The sequence below is a fragment of the Pseudorasbora parva genome, chromosome 4 (genome assembly GCF_024679245.1).
Source record: "Pseudorasbora parva isolate DD20220531a chromosome 4, ASM2467924v1, whole genome shotgun sequence".
NCBI classification, from domain to species: domain Eukaryota; kingdom Metazoa; phylum Chordata; class Actinopteri; order Cypriniformes; family Gobionidae; genus Pseudorasbora; species Pseudorasbora parva.
The window spans coordinates 16,687,310-16,705,286 of NC_090175.1; the positions used below are offsets into that span (position 1 = coordinate 16,687,310).

At 36.9% G+C, this 17,977-nt stretch overlaps 1 protein-coding gene across 8 annotated transcripts in view; it reads left to right on the plus strand.

Annotated features, from left to right (window-relative positions):
* The first annotated feature begins 6,898 nt into the window (after positions 1-6,898).
* Positions 6,899-17,977, plus strand: part of grin2bb (glutamate receptor, ionotropic, N-methyl D-aspartate 2B, genome duplicate b) — a 148,276-nt gene continuing 137,197 nt past the window's right edge. For 2 of the 8 annotated variants that reach the window (XM_067441113.1, XM_067441114.1), the window contains exons 1-2: positions 11,433-13,656; positions 13,956-14,583. In XM_067441113.1, the coding sequence (XP_067297214.1) occupies positions 14,557-14,583 (27 nt within the window). In that variant the 5' untranslated portion in view covers positions 11,433-13,656; positions 13,956-14,556. Of the gene's footprint in view, positions 7,125-11,432; positions 13,657-13,955; positions 14,584-17,977 lie in introns of those variants that run through there. The other 6 variants (XM_067441111.1, XM_067441106.1, XM_067441108.1 and 3 more) reach the window with 6 other exon arrangements.

Consider the following 17,977-nt stretch of genomic DNA (forward strand, 5'->3'; position numbering starts at 1 on the left):
AGCTATAGGCCGTCCGAAAACCTAGGTAGCTGACACATTGCCTTGCTGCCTCATCAGACAATGACTTGTAAGGCAGCGTTTTGTGCATGAAGTCACCTCACAAAACTGATTTCGGACAGACTTCTAAAGCAGTGTAACAGTTTAGTGGTCTACAGCAAAATATAGAGAGCTTTGGTGAGAACTAAACACATATTTAATTACTACATTAGTAATTTCTCGCTAGAAATTACATCAGAAGTGGAAAATATTCGTAAAAAACACATTTACACACAAACTGACCAGCAAAAGCAAATTTCGGATGCAATCTTTTCCCCCCAGCTCAACTGTGCTAAATGGAAAGCACTGGATTGTGGGATATCAAAGGCAACGAAGGACATGCTGCCATCAAAAATCAATCAGATGGAAGGTATCTCAGGAGACAGGAAGTGAAGCAAACATTAGATTCAGATGTTGCTTGATGCCTTCCTGTCTTCAAATGTGTCCGCCGAAGGCAGCATTTACCAGTGCTGCTTTCCACTCCACTTTGAGACACGCACTTGCAAACTTACCTAAGCACTTCCCCTTGGGGGAATCCCCGCCACCATTTTCAAGTGCGTTCCACTTCGTAAAGTGGACAAGGGAAGTTTATATGGACAGACCCTTGCTCCCTCGATTTTGACCGAGTGAGCGAGTCTACTTCATATGTTCAGGCAGCTTCATATACCACAATGCAACGCGATTGTGACGTCCCCACATATCGCGTTTAATTTACCCCACCACAAACAACTCTATGATATTTTTTAAAACATTTAAAACAACCCAAACAAATCTCGCACATCCGAGTGAACGAGACGGAGGGAAGTTTGCGAGTGAAGGGCATGATAAAAACAAACTGGAACGCAGCATAGGTTTCGGACGCAGCCATATTTTTACACCCAGAATGCATTTTTATTTTTGACCAGGGAACCCCTAAAGCGATTAGGCTTGTTTTGGGCTATTTCTGAGTTGCAATTGGGCGGGTTTTGTTGTGAAAACCTGGCAACCCCAGGGGATCAAAGATTCAGTAATCCATGAATAATGATGACATACAGGAATCATGTTTTCCTGACATTTTTATGAGCCTGATTCCGACTGATTTATAACTGTCAGTCATCACATTTTTCGAGTGAATCCCGCATGTATATGCGGATGGGTCAGTGTTTTGAAGTGTGTGTGTGGTAATATACTTTATAATCACTAAAAGCTGTCACTCAATCTCACAAAGTTCCGCTATTTGACCAGTGCGGCTGGTAGCCTATACAATGAATCTCTTATATTCACGATATCTGCACTGATAACTGAACTCAGCACCTGAACAAACACTTGAACGGCGAGTGGATTCCAAATTCAACATCTGTGATTGGCGGCCAACTGCGTTGTAGAAATCTACAAACATGTCTGTGATTGGCTACATTACTCACCGAAGCGAAAACACGTTGGAAATGTAAGCATTTGATGAGTTGAAATCAAGCCTGCAGCACCCAGGCAGCACCCAAGGGGGTAATCTAGCACTCGGAAAGCGTTCCACCCATAGGGGCGGCCATTGCTAACCAAGCCATCACCTGCTGTTAGCATCCCATTGACTCCCATTCATTTTTGAGTCACTTTGACAGTAAATAACTTTACATCTGAGGCGTTTAAAAACTCCATTTGTCCATTGTGTATTTCTAAAGAAACACGACAATGTATAAAAGACTCCATTACCTTGTATCTTACACTATCGCCCCGCAGAAGCTGTTTTTGTACAAATAGGCTAACGATTGCGTCATAACCAACGCGACTCTGTCGCACAGTTGAGAAATGACCGTATAGACCTGAGTAGACGCTCGCAGGCAATCTTTTACTGTCTATGAGACAGTCGGGGGGAAGTGGAGACATAAAGTCTGATAAAGTCAAGGGGGAAGAATGGGGAGAAGCCTATAGTAAGCCAAAAGCAACGGGAGAAAATATTTAAACAACGTGATTCAGATTTCACTTTACACAACTACTAGAAGACCTACATCTGTTAGACAGGAGGCTTACGTCACATCTACTTCGTCAAGCTCAGTCTGAGCCTGCGCAGTTCGCTCAGCCATCAGGAAGTGAGTGCTTCTTACTGACCTCACTTTCCGCCGTCGAAGTCAATGGGATAGCTCTGTCCATTTCTTTTACTGTCTATGGCAGCACCCCTCTCAGAAACAGAAGCCTCCACGCCTCGATCGCCCCCAGGTGGCCGGTCCCAGTATAGCCGCACCTCCGGGTTTTCTAATGGACGCGAGGCCAAATAAACAATCAAATTACACTTAAAAATGTTTTCCCCCAAAGTTAGTTTATGTCATTGTAGGCAGTTATCGTCCCGATGATTTCATTTCAAGTAATTGCTTTTTAAATAAGTTAAGTTTTAGTTAGTTATTTAATGCAACAAAAAAAAACGTCCGTGACGTCATGATCGACACCTGAGATCGACTGAAAGCTTCAACTCTGGCCAGCGGAAACAGATGAAGTTCCATCGCCATCGTCCATATTTTTTCACGGTCAAATACAGATACACACTGGATCTTTTGCTAGTTCCCTTTTGCTAATGATATGCTATTATTACGAATTCTTACAGAGAAGTAGAGACCAGAGCAGTTATTATGGGCAGATTTTCCCTCTAAAAGCAGCAAGGTGGCTGTGGTTTGAGTGAGAAAATTATATGCGATATCAAGTCCGTCTCAAGACCGGAACAGCGAGACCTGGTCAAGACCTGGTCAAGCCTCCCCTACCCCCCCTCTGGCGCTGGGCCTGGTTTTGTGTGTTTTCGTTGCATTCACGCTGTAAACCAGTGGTGCCCTCAGGGTGCTCACAACATTACGCTTCAGTCGTGTCGCAAAATGGATCTCCACGGTCAGTCTTTTGCCTCTCAACTGCAGTCGCTCCAGCTGACGGTGATGTCACGTGCATTCCCTCTATGGCTGGCATATGCAAATGTTGGGGACGTACATAATGATCCCAGCAATTGCGTCACAGTTGGTGTTATGTTGAGATTCGCCTATTTTTCCATGGTGTTTTCACGAACGAGATACTTCAGCAATAAAAATAAATGAAACACAAATGTGATTTTTATGGTTGTTTTAATTTTATACACAAACTTATTTTGCTTAATAAGAATTAAAGTGGATCATTAAAGGTCAGCAGCAAAGACATGATTAAATGCATTTAATATATGTTTAAATATTATGTTTTAAATGCATGCTCACGTTTATTTTAAATGGTGTTAATTTTGTCACCTATTTTTAATTTCGTATTAGTCTTTAAATGTCCTTGTTAGTTTTAGTCATATTTAGTCATTCACATTTTTTTTTATTTAGTCAAGTTTTAATCGACTAAAAGTGTAATCATTTTATAGTTTTAGTCAAAAGAAAACTCAATATTTCTTTGTCAAGTTTTAGATAAAACATTTTAGTCTTTTTTACATAAATTATTTCTAAGATTATTTCTAATGCCATTTCAGTTAAATAGTGATTCACACATCTCAAATATTGGTTAAATGTCATAATTACCAGACAAAATACACTTGAATGATTTTTGTTAAATTATCGACTTCGATCAGTATCAATTCATATATATATATATATATATATATATATATATATATATATATATATATATATATATATATATATATATATATATATATATATATATATATATAAATAAATAATTTAACAAAAAATAAATATATATATATTTCTCTAATTTATTCTTAATCAGTACACAAATAAATAGTAATATAAATAATAAATATATTAGAAAAATAAAAATATTGCTCATTAATGGAGTGTAATTATTGCACAAATGGCTTTTACTACCAAAAGATCTCCTCAAAATGTTCATTACTGTAGTGTTTACCTGTATATTGAAGCTGTTATCTATTCAAATGTACTGACAGAGCTGACTGTGTGGAACTCTTATATGTAAAGATTTACCTAAAAACCTTTCTTTGCTTTCAATAGAATTACTTCCAAAATAGTTGTTTATAAAGCATAATGGATTTGAACACAAATTAAAAAAGTAATGCGAATAAAGCAAACCATAAAACTAGGTTTTCAGTATTATTTTACTGAAGACAAATAAACACCCAGTGAAGTGAAGATTTCAAGCTGATCTATTAGCTGGTATTTTACTGGGCCAAGTTGGTTTAAGACATATTATATATATATTTTTAAGTCTATACGCTAGTTTTAACTGTATCTTTGCCTTTAGCTTCACAAAAGTATTGGGGCATTTTAAGCCAGTCAGACTGAGAGTCCAGTTGATAACTCCTCTCTACCCAGAGACCAACTTAAACCAGCAAAGACCTGCACTGGTTTAACCCTGATAAGTGAAGAGCTGTAGAGCATCTGTTCTGGTGTTTATACCCCATGTAGCACACAGCTGCCTTCTTTTACAAAACGTTTTTTTTAAATTTGCCAGAAGAGGCTGCTGCTGAGTTAGATGAGGAACACCGAGTAAGCACTAAGGCACTATTCTGTGTCAACCACCTAATTGCAACAATATGTAATCTGAAAAGTGCTACCTAATACAAATAGAATTTAAATGAATAAAATTAAATTGCACAAGCCTGTGTTAATTATATAACAAGCAAAATTTGAACCTGTCGTTTGGACTCTGCCTATTTACCTTTGTTTTTCCTACATTGGCCACAAGGGGGCAGTCAAAGATTAACAATATCTGTAGAAATGAATGCGCCGCAGACTTTAGATGCATTAAATCTCATGCTGATTCCAAAATTGTAGCTCTATATTTGATCAAAATTGCATTCTCACTTTGATAACTGACAGGTATTTAAATGGGTCATGAATCAATTATTTTGTATTTTGAGGAAAGTGTTTAGCCTACGTATTCAATATTTTAAACTATTTTGTTGAAGCAACGATTTAATTGTGACGTAGGGTATGTGACGTCTTGGCGTTAAAACTGCATTGTGATTGGCAAGAAGAACTGTGAAGAACAGAAATTAGATACTGAACCAACGTTTAGCCGAATTATTAGGCTATATCACACCTTCTTTATAATTGAGAACATGTATTTAAATTATCCCTGTAACTTGTACGAATGTGAATAGGCCTTTGTGAAATATTTTGAATCAATCCAAAGTAGAAGAGTAGCCTAATGTTATTCAAACTTAAAGGGATAGTTCACCCAAAAATAATTAGCCCATTATTCCAGACAAATACAATCAGTTTTATAAAAAAATATCCTGGCTCTTCCAAGATTTATAATGGCAGTGAAGGGCTGTTTCTGTTTTGAAATCCATAAAAGTGCATCTAGCAAAGCCATGTGTTTGTGTGAGAAAATTCATCCGCTCGTTCTTGCATTCACGAGAGACAGACGTTCATAGAACGCAGGCATAGCGTAAGTTACGGTGACGAATGCAGAAGTGCTGAGGATATAGCATGCAAAACACAACTTGGCATACGCTGGAATGCAAGCATCACGTGATTACAGTTTGTAAAGTAAATATGGATATTTTTCACATACAAACAAATCGCTTCACTTCAGAAGGCCTTCATTAACCCCCCCGGAGCTGTGTGGAGCACTTTTATGATTGATACATTTTATGGACTTCAAAACAGAAACAGCCATTCACTTCCATTATAAAGCTTGGAAGAGCCAGGGCATTTTTAAATAACTGATTGTTTTCATCAGAAAGAAGAATTGCATTTACACCTAGGGTGAGTAAATCATGGGATAATTTTCATTTTTTTGGGTTAACTATCCCTTTAAGATTTGTACGATTAGGAAAGAATAATACATATTAAAGAAATCTGTCCTCTCCATAACACCAAATTTGCACAGTCAATATATTTCACAAACTTGTGGAATTCATGCAGATAAAGATTTTTAATTAAAGGTACCAGAGGTGTCACTAGGCCCATTTTAGGAGGGCTTTAGCTGTCGACCACCCGACCACCCTAAAATTTGCGATTAACTCTGTAATATGTACACTAATTTGTGATTGCCTCAGTCTCCTTTTAAACTCATATTCAGCGTGTTGTTCCATCTGCAGCAGAGCAGATGACATATTCATCTGTGTAGTTCATTGGCATAAAATGCAGTTTATATAATATGATCCAGGAGCAAATCAAGATAGTATCCCACCAACTGTAAAATCTGAGCTTATTTATTTATTTTTATGAAATTATTTCATCTAAATGCTATGAGACTTTTCCTACTCTTGCTATACTTCATAATTCAGTGTAATAAAATATCAAAAATTTGTTATAATATTTATTTTATAATAAATCCAAAAGCAAACACACGAAAAGAAAAGGGAATTGGAAATGGCAAATGAGATAATGCGTGGTCCTGCAGCCTTAGTAATTTTATGTAATTTTCGTGTTAAAAGTTTTTTTTTCTCCACCAGGTGAAATAAATCCTTCACTAAAGCATGGCACATTTCAATGTTATCTCTATGAATGAAACTAAATGTAGATCTTCCCTAAAGTTCATTTTATTGCACAAATGTAGTAAAATAATAGTGTTTAAAACAGTAGGCTAAGTGTGTTGAAAAGTTTTTATTTTTTATTATTTTTATTTTTACAAATTATTTTTACCCACATATTAAACAATTTAGACAATTACAGTAATACAAAAGTTGTCTATATTCTTAATTAATATAACCTGGTTATTTAAAATGATTAAAAATTAAATAACATTTTTAATGATTGACTACATAGCCTAGGTTTAGAGCCAACTGTATTGTTCAATCATTTTACCCTCTTTGAAATTAATTTAATCAATACATATATAATTTATTTATATTAGACCGGTCAGGTAGTTTTGGCGGGAAACTGCATACATGGGCCTACATCACTCCTGTGGGTTGTTATACATCTTTAAATAGAAAAGTGGCATAGGTTAGTTTTTGTCGCAACTCGCAACGAGTGAGAATGCTGACATGGAGCACGATAGCTCTCGGACCTCCGGGGAATTACCTCCGGTTTTAAACAAATATGGAACAGAAGAGAGCTTGCTGGCAAAAAGAAAATGTGACAGAGATCGTAATAAAAACGATTGGCTTCGGAGAATTGGGGATTTGAAATGTTGCAAAAGCGACGCGGATATGGCGTTTTTAATTACAGGTGAGTAAGATATTTAATTGAAGATAAAATGCCATAATCTAGCTGTATTACATTTGTAAAGCAATAGCCATCTTTTTTTAAGGATAATTTCATTGTTGTCATAATTTATTCTCAAAGGATGTAAGTTAGGCTACCTTGTCTATTAATAGGTAGGCCTAATGCCTTCCTGTAGTCAGCTTGAGATCCATCTAAAGTGTTTAGAAAACCTAGAATGTTTTATGAGCCGTAGGATAATCTCAAAAAAACCAAAATAAAAATAAAAACAGAGGGATATGAAAGTATAATTTCCATATCCATGCTGTACTGTTTAGATTACGGAAACTTTGTTTGTTCAGCTAAGTTCGCAGGATGAGGATGAGGATGATAGTTGGCGCGTATAGTCGCCATGTTGCCAAACAGATGGGGAAGAGAGAGATATGACCATTAATTTATTGGGTTATTTGACATTGAGTGATGGGAGTGATAAGAAATTGATGGCTGTTGCTTATCAGTGGGACTTGTGCAATTCCCATGAGATGAAGGGTGATGTGAGAGAACAGGATCACCCGCTCTAGCAGATAGGCCTACATTGTTAATTGTGAATAATGTGCTGTTATATGATGATAATTGCTAGCTATGGCCACTATTATTCGGTTTTGTATCGCTTTTCCCATAATGTTACTGTAACTGCTTTAGGGAGATTTACCGTTGACTATAAAATCAAAGAAATCAGCTTTACGTTTTTTTTAAACAAACTTACCTTTACAATATTAATAAATAATTTATGTGACGTATTGGTGTGTTTTATATAAAATTCTACACAGAGAGCTCAAGTGTTCAAATGAACTTGTTACGTATATGATATCATATATTATATGATGTCTTCATCTTGCCACTGTTGCTCAGATAATTTGAGTAGATATTCTTAGACAAAAATCTGCAGGTAAGGTTTTTTTTGTTTTCATTTTCGTCTGATTCATAGTAAGCCGACTAAGTGTTTATATTGTAGACCTAGCAGGATGGTTTTATTGGGAAATTGCGTACGTGTCACTTGCCCCTTTGCGTCTCATCATATGCATAAATATAGAAAAGGGTAAAATATGGTGTTGGAGTTTAAAAAAACGGAGAATAGAGGAGCGTTTGCTGGCAAAAAATGAGATTGCGACAGAGCTCGTAATAAAACAAGAATTATCATTGGCATGGCTTTTCCGGAAATGGCAAGAACTGAGAGGTTTGAAAATTTGTGAAAGCGCAAAATGCATGCAGTTTTTTTTTGACCGCTGGAGGGCCAAAAGTTACGTAGTGTACCTTTAACATGAGTGTGTTTCTATTATGTTAAAAGAAAGGGATAAATAGTGAAAACTGTTTGGCTTAATTTATTGCAGCTATCATTGATGCAAAAGGCATGGATGAAATTATCCATGACAAAAAGGGGTGAGGACATGTCCCTGCCGTCCTCAGTGAAAATGATGCCAATGTTACTGCCAGTATTGCTTCAGATATCTATCCAAATTGTAGGCAGGCCACATGAATACCAAACATGGTTGATGTAGTTTTTAAGAATCTTACCAGGAAGTGTTACAATATACATTTTTCTCAGTTACAACCCTGATACTTTGGCCCTCAGGTGGTTATAAATTATAAACAATATTTAAAAGAAATCCAAAAAAAAAAAAATCTAGGCACAAATTACAGCATTTCCATGGCCCTTCTTTAACTCTCTTTTTTTCCCTCTTCTGTTTCAAAGTGATCTATAGAGGGAGAGCGCAACAGGTAGACAGACAGACTGCGTGAGTTTTAAAAAGAAGTGGAAGACAGGTGCCAAAAACCTGAGGATCAAACGCACAGTGATCAGTAGCTCAAGCCAAGAAACCAGAGAAATATAGACTGAGCTCTTGAGAGAGCACACACCTGAGAACCAGACATTCACATGTACACAGAAACTCAGACCGATGACAGATGGGTTGGTAGTGCACCGGTACAGAGTCAGTGCTTAAGTAGGGCTGGACGGTTTTCAGAATGATGAATTGGCTCAAGTTGGAATTTTAATTGAAATACCCACATACCACAGGATATTAAAAAAGGAATTTTACTGAATTGCAAATTCAAGGAAATTCAACAGAGTCACACAACAAAGAGGTTTAATTCCTCTTTAGAACAAAACAGACTTATTACGGTTTCCACAAAAATATTAAGCAGCACAAATGATTTCAACATTAATAATAATAAGAAACATTCCTTGAACGGTAAATCAGCAGTAATAAAGCCTTTCATCACAGAAATAAATTACATTTTAAACTATATTATAATAGGAAACAGTAATTTCACAGAATTACTGTGTACTGTGTTTTTGATCAAATAAATGCTCTTGGTGAGAAGAGACATTAAAAACAATAAAAACCAACCCCAAAACTTTTGAACAGTGCATTTAAAATTGTATACACTTTCCACTAATATCGGCACTCTTGGTAAATATGATCAAGTGTGGCTGTGAAAATATATCTGTATTGTTTATCTTTTTGATCTTTCATTCAAACAATTTACAAAATGAACTTATCATTGAAGTAAAATAATTGAAAGTTGTGGTGGTGAGGGGGGGGATCACATTATGAAATAAATGTTTTTCTCTAGTCCATGTTGGCCACTTATTATTGGCACCCAATTTTTGCAAAGATAACAGCTCTGAGTCTTCTCCTAATGCCTGATGAGTTTGGAGAACACCTGATGAGATCAGAGAGCGTTCCTCCACACAGACTCTCTCCAGATCCTTCAGATTCACAGCTCTTCTCTTCAGTTCACTCCACTCATTCTCTGTAGGGTTCAGGTCAGGGGACTGGGATGGTCATGGTAGAAGCTTCATCATGTGCTCAGTGACACATTTGTGTGGTGATTTTAATGTTTGTTTTGGAACATTTGGATCCAATCACGGCCCATTATAAGAATTCTAGCAGATCCGTCAGGTTTTGATTTTTTACCTTTTGGTATTTGCTAGAATCCATGATACCATGTCTCTGAACAAGATGTCCTGGACCTCCAGCAAAAAATAGGCCCACAACATTAAAGATCCAGGGGTATTTTTAACTGTAGGCATGGGGTGTTTCTTATCCCTGTTCGCTCCAAACCCATCTGGTTGGTTTGGTGATGCCAAACAGCTCTTTTTTAAGTTTCATCTGAACATCTGAATGTTCAGAAGGTCCCTTTTGAATCTCCAGTCGTTTCTGTTTTTGGATGAGACAACTCCCAAACAACTTGTGGTGATGTAGGTGCTGTTTAATCATTTTTTTCAGGCTCTTTGACCCCAAGACTCAACTAATCTCTGCGATTCTCCATCTGTGATCCTTGGAGAGTCTTTGTCCACTCAAACTGTCCGCTTCACCGTGCATTAGGACGATATAGACACACGTCCTCTTTCAGGCAGTTTCGCAACATCTTTAGTGGATTGGAACTTCTTAATAATTGCCCTGATTGTGGAAATGGGGATTTTCAGTGCTTTAGCTATTTTCTTTCAGCCACTTTCTATTTAGTGAAGCTCAACAATCTTTTGCTGCACATCAGAACGATATTCTTCTGCTTTACTCATTGTGATGAATGTTTAAGGCAATTGAGCCTTTTCCGCTAATATTTATACTCCTCTGGAACATGAAGTCATGGCTGGACAATTTCATGTTCCTAGTCACCCTGGTGTGCAAAAAAACATACATGGAAATGTTCTTTGGGGATATTTTACTCTTTAGTTTTGTTTAGTTTCCACACACTTTCAATTGTTTTACTTCAATGAACGATTAGAATTTTGGGAATTTTTTGAATGAAGATCAAAAGGATAAAAAAAGGCCTTTGCTCATGTTTACCAGGGGTGGCAATATTAGTCTAGGGCACTGTATATACACATACAGTATATATAAGTAAATTACAACTTTTTTTCCATCTTTACAATTGTGCCATGCGTTGCAAAATATCTCATGTTGTCTATATTTGTACATTTTTGCACTTGTACTGAATAATTTTATTACTCTTTTCTTTTTTTCTTTTTTTACTTTGAACTAGAGTTGAGAAGACATTCTTAGCTTTTTTTCTCTTTTTCTCACTCTCTCTTAGTTTTGCAGTAATCCTGTAGAGGGACCCCTCTCATTCTGCTTCCTCTGCCTCCTACTCGACAGTGTTCTGTCCGTAAGGGAGGGGTGTGTGTGTGTGTGTGTGAGAGAGAGAGAGAGAGAGAGAGAGAGAGAGAGAGAGAGAGAGAGAGAGAGAGAGAGAGAGAGAGAGAGAGAGAGAGAGAGAGAGAGAGAGAGAGAGAGAGAGAGAGAGAGAGAAAGCAGTCTCGTTGTGTGGAATTCTTGGGCAGACATCGCAACCGTTACACCTCTTCCTACTGTTCTGCCTCAGTCACTGTCTGTGGAAAAGGGCTATTACTTACTGCAAACGGAGGACTCATTCAGAAGCCAAAAGAGAGGGAAAGAAAGAGAGGAAAAAAGAGTGAAAGAGAAAGAAAGAGATGAACTAAAGCAACAACTGGACAGCAGGAACAAACTGACTGCCTTTTCTGTATAAAAGAAAGGAAGGAAAACGGAAGGCACTGGAGTATTTGTTTTTTTCTTTCGTTTTGTTTTTTTCTTCCTTCTCATCGTGGTGCTGGGAGGCACATCATCTTTTCATTTGTTCGCTCTCTCCATCATTTGCCTCCTGATCTATTTCTCCATCTATATGGTGTATAATTTTGTCTATTTATGACGAGACAGGAGAGAAGAGAAAGAAGGGGCAAGTTTTTTTTTTACTCTTTCACTCGTTTTTGACTATTTATGTCCCCCTTCATTCCTTCACCTGTCCCTCCTTTCCATCATCCCCTCTTCATTCCATCCCTCCCTTCATCTGAAAAGTGTGATGCTCCCTGAATGAAAGTTGGATAGAATTGCGAAAGAGACTCAAAAACCATCTCCACATCTTATCAGTTTTTTAATCCTTTTTCTTTCTCTCTTTTTTAACAGTTATTTTGTCCTCCACCATCTACCCTCACGTATCACTCTTTTTTTCCCTGGATGCTTTAATATTCTTCTAGGTAGGTTTAACGGCTCGTTTAGTGTCTGTCCACTGTTTTTGTCTGTGTGTGTGTACTTGTGTGTTCTTTTTTTACATGTACATAAAACACACATTGATACACACATACACACATTCTTTAAACTAATGGACAGCCAGGTGACAAGAATTAAATTTTTTAAATTAATTTTTCTCCAACTCTGTCCATCTTCCACTCTCACTTATGAGCAGACAGACATTTATTTCCTGCCATTCTTTCTTTTGTAACACACACACACATACACACACGCACACACACACACACACACACAAGCACACACACGCACACACACACACACACACACAAACACTCACACACATCTGGTCTTGGGCTACCCGGTCTGAAAGATCCTCCATTCATCTCCAGTGTCCAGTGCAAGCATCAGTGTCTCCTATTTCATTTGAGAAATCATTGCAGACACATTTCTGAGATGAGGTTCTGCTTCCATTCTTTGACAGAGATGGGTGAGGTTGGCGTGACTGCTTAATTTGTGGTTCTTGGACACATTTTGAACCAGTGATTTGTGTTGTCAGCGGCCTCCTCTGAGCTGTTGAAACATGAAACCTGAATTGTGAACAATAAATTGGTATTTGCTCAAATTATTGATTAGGGTTCAGTGCAGCAGTCGTTTTTCTCTCTCTCGTTTCACCTGCTCACAAGCTCGAGTCCATTTGCACTGTTATGGTCACTCCTTCGTTTTATTGAGTGTTTAATTTTCTGCTGTCACTCGCCATTTTTTTCTCATTTTATCCTTTCATCTAACACCTATCAGATAGGCCGTCACCTCCACTTCTTTTTTTATCACCACCTCTTGATTTTCTATCGATTCATTTAGGATCCTTTTTTTTAGGTGTTGTGCATGACCGCTGAATGACTGTAATCTCAATAGAGAATCAAACTTTTCACTCCCCACTGTAGGTTATTTATCCTCCTTGAATGATCCTTTTGCATTTCATTTTGTACATTTTAATTATAAATATTAGAGTCAAATAGGATTTTTTCCCCGATTTTGCTTGGTTTTTATATAATTTTAAATGAATCTAATAAAGGGGCGTTGATCCAAGAAGTAATGTTGTGTCACAACTTAATATGGAAGGAAATCTCATTTTTTCATTCATGTTGAAATTTTATTTTCCATGCATCATTATTTAGTTGATGTGCTTATGCTTCCCTCTTGGCGACTGGTTTGAAATCTCAAATAAAATTCAGTTTCAGCTAAAACTTTTCATTAAGTTTCCTTTAGACATCTCAAATTCATCATCTCCCCCACATTTTTTTCTTACACATGAACTGTTTGAAAAACAAACAATCAAAAAGAAAAAAAAAAGCATCTCACTTGCCTTTTATTGGGCGAAATGGACAAATCAGTGGAAGGCGACCATCTTGTCTTGCGTTTTTGAATGCTTGCACTCGCCTTCTGTCTTGTGTATCACATTTTTTGTAAACATTATAATGATGAAATGCCACAGGACAGTTAGACTGGTAAGTAACACGGTAAAAATATCACACATAAGTATTTGTACGTATTTGTAAGTGTGTTACTGTGTGTGTTTGTGAAACATGCCTGTCTTTACTATGGCTTGAAATAGACTAAAGTGCATCTATTTAGATATCAGTTAAAAAATAAGTATTGGGCACTGTATATTAGATCACTTGAAAGGAAACACAAAAGAGAAAAAATAAAATATCTTATGTAGTTGTCCAAAATCATCATCAAGTTTGATCTTTATTCAACATAGTTAGTGCTTAAGGTTCTGTTCTCTTCCTTTCTCTTCCAATAGTGTCATGAGAAGGACCCAGCGAAGGATGTTCATGGATACTTGAACCAATGACAATTTAAGACCAGACGTCTCTTCTCCAGCTCTCTCACTACTGGACTGCTGGAAATCAAGCACCTCCAGAGATTGTGGACTTGTTTGCAGATGAAAATGAACTTGTAGAAACATTTTATCTTCTTCTTTTCACCTTTTTTCATTTTATATCACATTTTGTAGCTGATGTAGACCTGACTTTGTCCTGGTTCGTTTTAAATTTTACATACATTTCTTAGGTGTGATATAAGACTTTAAACTTTTCTCAAGTGATTGAACATCATAGCTCAAGCAAGTTTTACTCGTCTTTTATTTTGTCTTCATTTGTGAGCCGGGCATCTTTCTTACCTTTCTTGAGTGACTTTTCTTTATAGTTTTGATTTGATATACAATTGCCTGTGCTCAGTCATCCAGCCTGGATTAACAGTAGGGACCAACACTTTCATCCAGTCCTACTTTTTCTTACCAATCCCTCAAACTACTTCAACGGTCGGTCACTCCTCCATCCAGGGCTATGAGAGGAAGAGACAAGACCCAGCTCACATCATCATGCAGGAGTTGAGGAGAGAGAATGGGAGTTGGGCTGGCAATGTTCAAGGTAAGGTATCCTTACTATCTCTGGCTATGTTCATAATGGAATATATAATGGATTCCAAATGAAAAACAACTGTAGTTTGTAACAAAATGAGTTCAAATTATTCATTACATCACACATTCAAGGTAATATAATCAGACTACTTTTTGATTACTTTTAGATTACTTTTGACCTAACTTGTTTATCACATTGATTTTAATAGAATAATCTTGTACCATATTGATATAAAAATACAAAGAGGAAAAGAATATTCTGTTCTTTGTATTAACAACATGAAGTGCATTAAACATTACATTATGTCAGGTTTCCCAGATGGGTTCATGATTGAACTGCAGGGGGTTTTGTGAGTGTATCAAAATAAAACACAAGATGAAATGTTTTATTTGTTCGATTGCATGTCATGTGACCACTAACCGACACCAGGCCAACAACTTCATTTTATTATTGAATTAGGTTAAACTTCAAGTAAATATATCAGGTCAAAGAGATTCAGCTGACAAAAAAGTAGGGGAATTCATGCATTGCATGTAAATATGAAATGATGTGAAGTTGTACATTTGAATGTGTTTTGGTGTTTTGAAAGACTCACTGAGTGATATTTCAAACAATAGTGAATGTGTTTGCCAGGAGTTTATTAGATATGCAATGTTGACCCTAACCATAACACTTCTTAAAAGTGGAAAGATTTCTGTAAATATAAATAATTTACAGCAATTGTGGGAATAACATGTAATCAATCGTGTGATCAATAAAATAGTAATCAATAAAAAAGTAACTAGTCTGATTACAAGTATTTTGAAACTTAAAGGGTTAGTTCACCCAAAAATGAAATTGATGTCATTAATGACTCTAATGTCGTTTCACACCCATAAGACCTCCGTTCATCTTCAGAACACAGTTTAATATATTTTAGACCACGGCCAAACCTTTGTTATCTTGGTTTATTTATTTATTTATTTATTATTATTACTATTATTATTATTAATCAAATTTGTAAAAAAATATTACAAAAATTAAATAAGGAGCAATAAGAGTCAAAAATCATAGCTAGTTTTACGTTCATTTATTCCACACAAAATCTTGAGTACATTGCATTGTGGGATACAGTACCCAGCACTATATACTATGTTATATGCTGCCCATTCGGGCAAATGTAATTGGTCATTTTCAATGCCTTCCAAAAGTATGCGGCCCCCTTGAACTTTGCGACCTTTTGGCACATTTCAGGTTTCAAACATAATGATATGAAACTAATTTTTTGTGAAGAATCAACAACAAGTGGGACACAATCATGAAGTGGAACAAAATTTCAACTTTTTTAACAAATCAAAAACTGAAAAATTGGGCGTACAAAATTATTCGGCCCCCTTAAGTTAATACTTTGTAGCGCCACCTTTTGCTGCGATTACAGCTGTAAGTCGCTTGGGGTATGTCTCTATCAGTTTTGCACATCGAGAGACTGAAATTTTTCCCCATTCCTCCTTGCAGAACAGCTCGAGCTCAGTGAGGTTGGATGGAGAGCGTTTGTGAACAGCAGTTTTCAGTTCTTTCCACAGATTCTCGATTGGATTCAGCTCTGGACTTTGACTTGGCCATTCTAACACCTGGATATGTTTATTTTTTAACCATTCCATTGTAGATTTTGATTTATGTTTCGGATCATTGTCTTGTTGGAAGACAAATCTCCGTCCCAGTCTCCGGTCTTTTGCAGACTCCATCAGGTTTTCTTCCAGAATGGTCCTGAATTTGGCTCCATCCATCTTCCAATCAATTTTAACCATCTTCCCTGTCCCTGCTGAAGAAAAGCAGGCCCAAACCATAATGCTGCCACCACCATGTTTGACCGTGGGAATGGTGTGTTCAGGGTGATGAGCTGTGTTGCTTTTACGCCAAACATAACGTTTTACATTGTTACCAAAATGTTCAATTTTGATTTCATCTGACCAGAGCACCTTCTTCCACACGTTTGGTGCGTCTCCCAGGTGGCTTGTGGCAAACTTTAAATGACACTTTTTATGGATATGTTTAAGAAATGGCTTTCTTCTTGCCACTCTTCCAGAAAGGCCAGATTTGTGCAGTATACGACTGATTGTTGTCCTATGGACAGAGTCTCCCACCTCAACTGTAGATCTCTGCAGTTCATCCAGAGTGATCATGGGCCTCTTGGCTGCATCTCTGATCAGTCTTTTCCTTGTATGAGGTGAAAGTTTAGAGGGACGGCCAGGTCTTGGTACTCTGATACTCTTTCCATTTCAATATTATCGCTTGCACAGTGCTTTTTGGGATGTTTAAAGCTTGGTAAATCTTTTTGTATCCAAATCCGGCTTTAAACTTCTCCACAACAGTATCTCGGACCTGCCTGGTGTGTTCCTTGTTCTTCATGATGGTCTCTGCGCTTTAAACGGACCTCTGAGACTATCACAGTGCAGGTGCATTTATACGGAGACTTGATTACACACTAGGGGTTTATTTGTTTATTAATGATGTCATCAGCGACTAGTCGACGTCGACTCGACTTTCATCACATAAATGTCGACTTTAAAAAAGGAAGTCGTTCAACCCCTATTACACACAGGTGGATTCTATTTATCATCATTAGTCATTTAGGTCAACATTGGATCATTCAGAGATCCTCACTGAACTTCTGGAGAGAGTTTGCTGCACTGAAAGTAAAGGGGCCGAATAATTGTGCACAACCAATTTTTCAGTTTTTTATTTGTTAAAAAAGTTTGAAATATCCAATAAATTTCCTGATTGTGTCCCACTTGTTGTTGATTCTTCACAATTTTTTTTATATCTTTATGTTTGAAGCCTAAAATGTGGCAAAAGGTCGCAAAGTTCAAGGGGGCCGAATACTTTCGCAAGGCACTGTATATGCACTGGATTTCATATTTTCACTGGATATTCATTAACATGTTCTTGAATATTTCCTATATGTTTGAATAAATCCACCATTTGAATGTTTTATGATTGACTGACTGGGTTCCTAGTTTTCAGCAATTGAGATATATTTTTTTCCCTTGAGAAAATCGGCCATGTACTGTACCTCATATGTATCCAAATGAATTGACTTGAATCAAAATCGTAATTGAATTGAATCACAAGCGTATAAACTGAAATCTAACTGAATTGTAAAATTTAAAGTCAGTACCCAGCCCTGATTGCCTACATACAATGTGCAGCAAAAATTTTGAAAGTATTATGGGTAATATAGTTTTCTGAATAGCTCACCAGGCATTCTGGATCTTTGATATTCTCTCTTGAGCACACACATTCGCTTTCTCTCTCATCACCATTTTACCTTCTCTCACTTCCTCGAAGGCCTTAACGACATGTCTGTTTTTTCTTTCAGGGCTCTAATTCGCCGTTGTCTTAATGAATGTCTGCGTTTCTGATA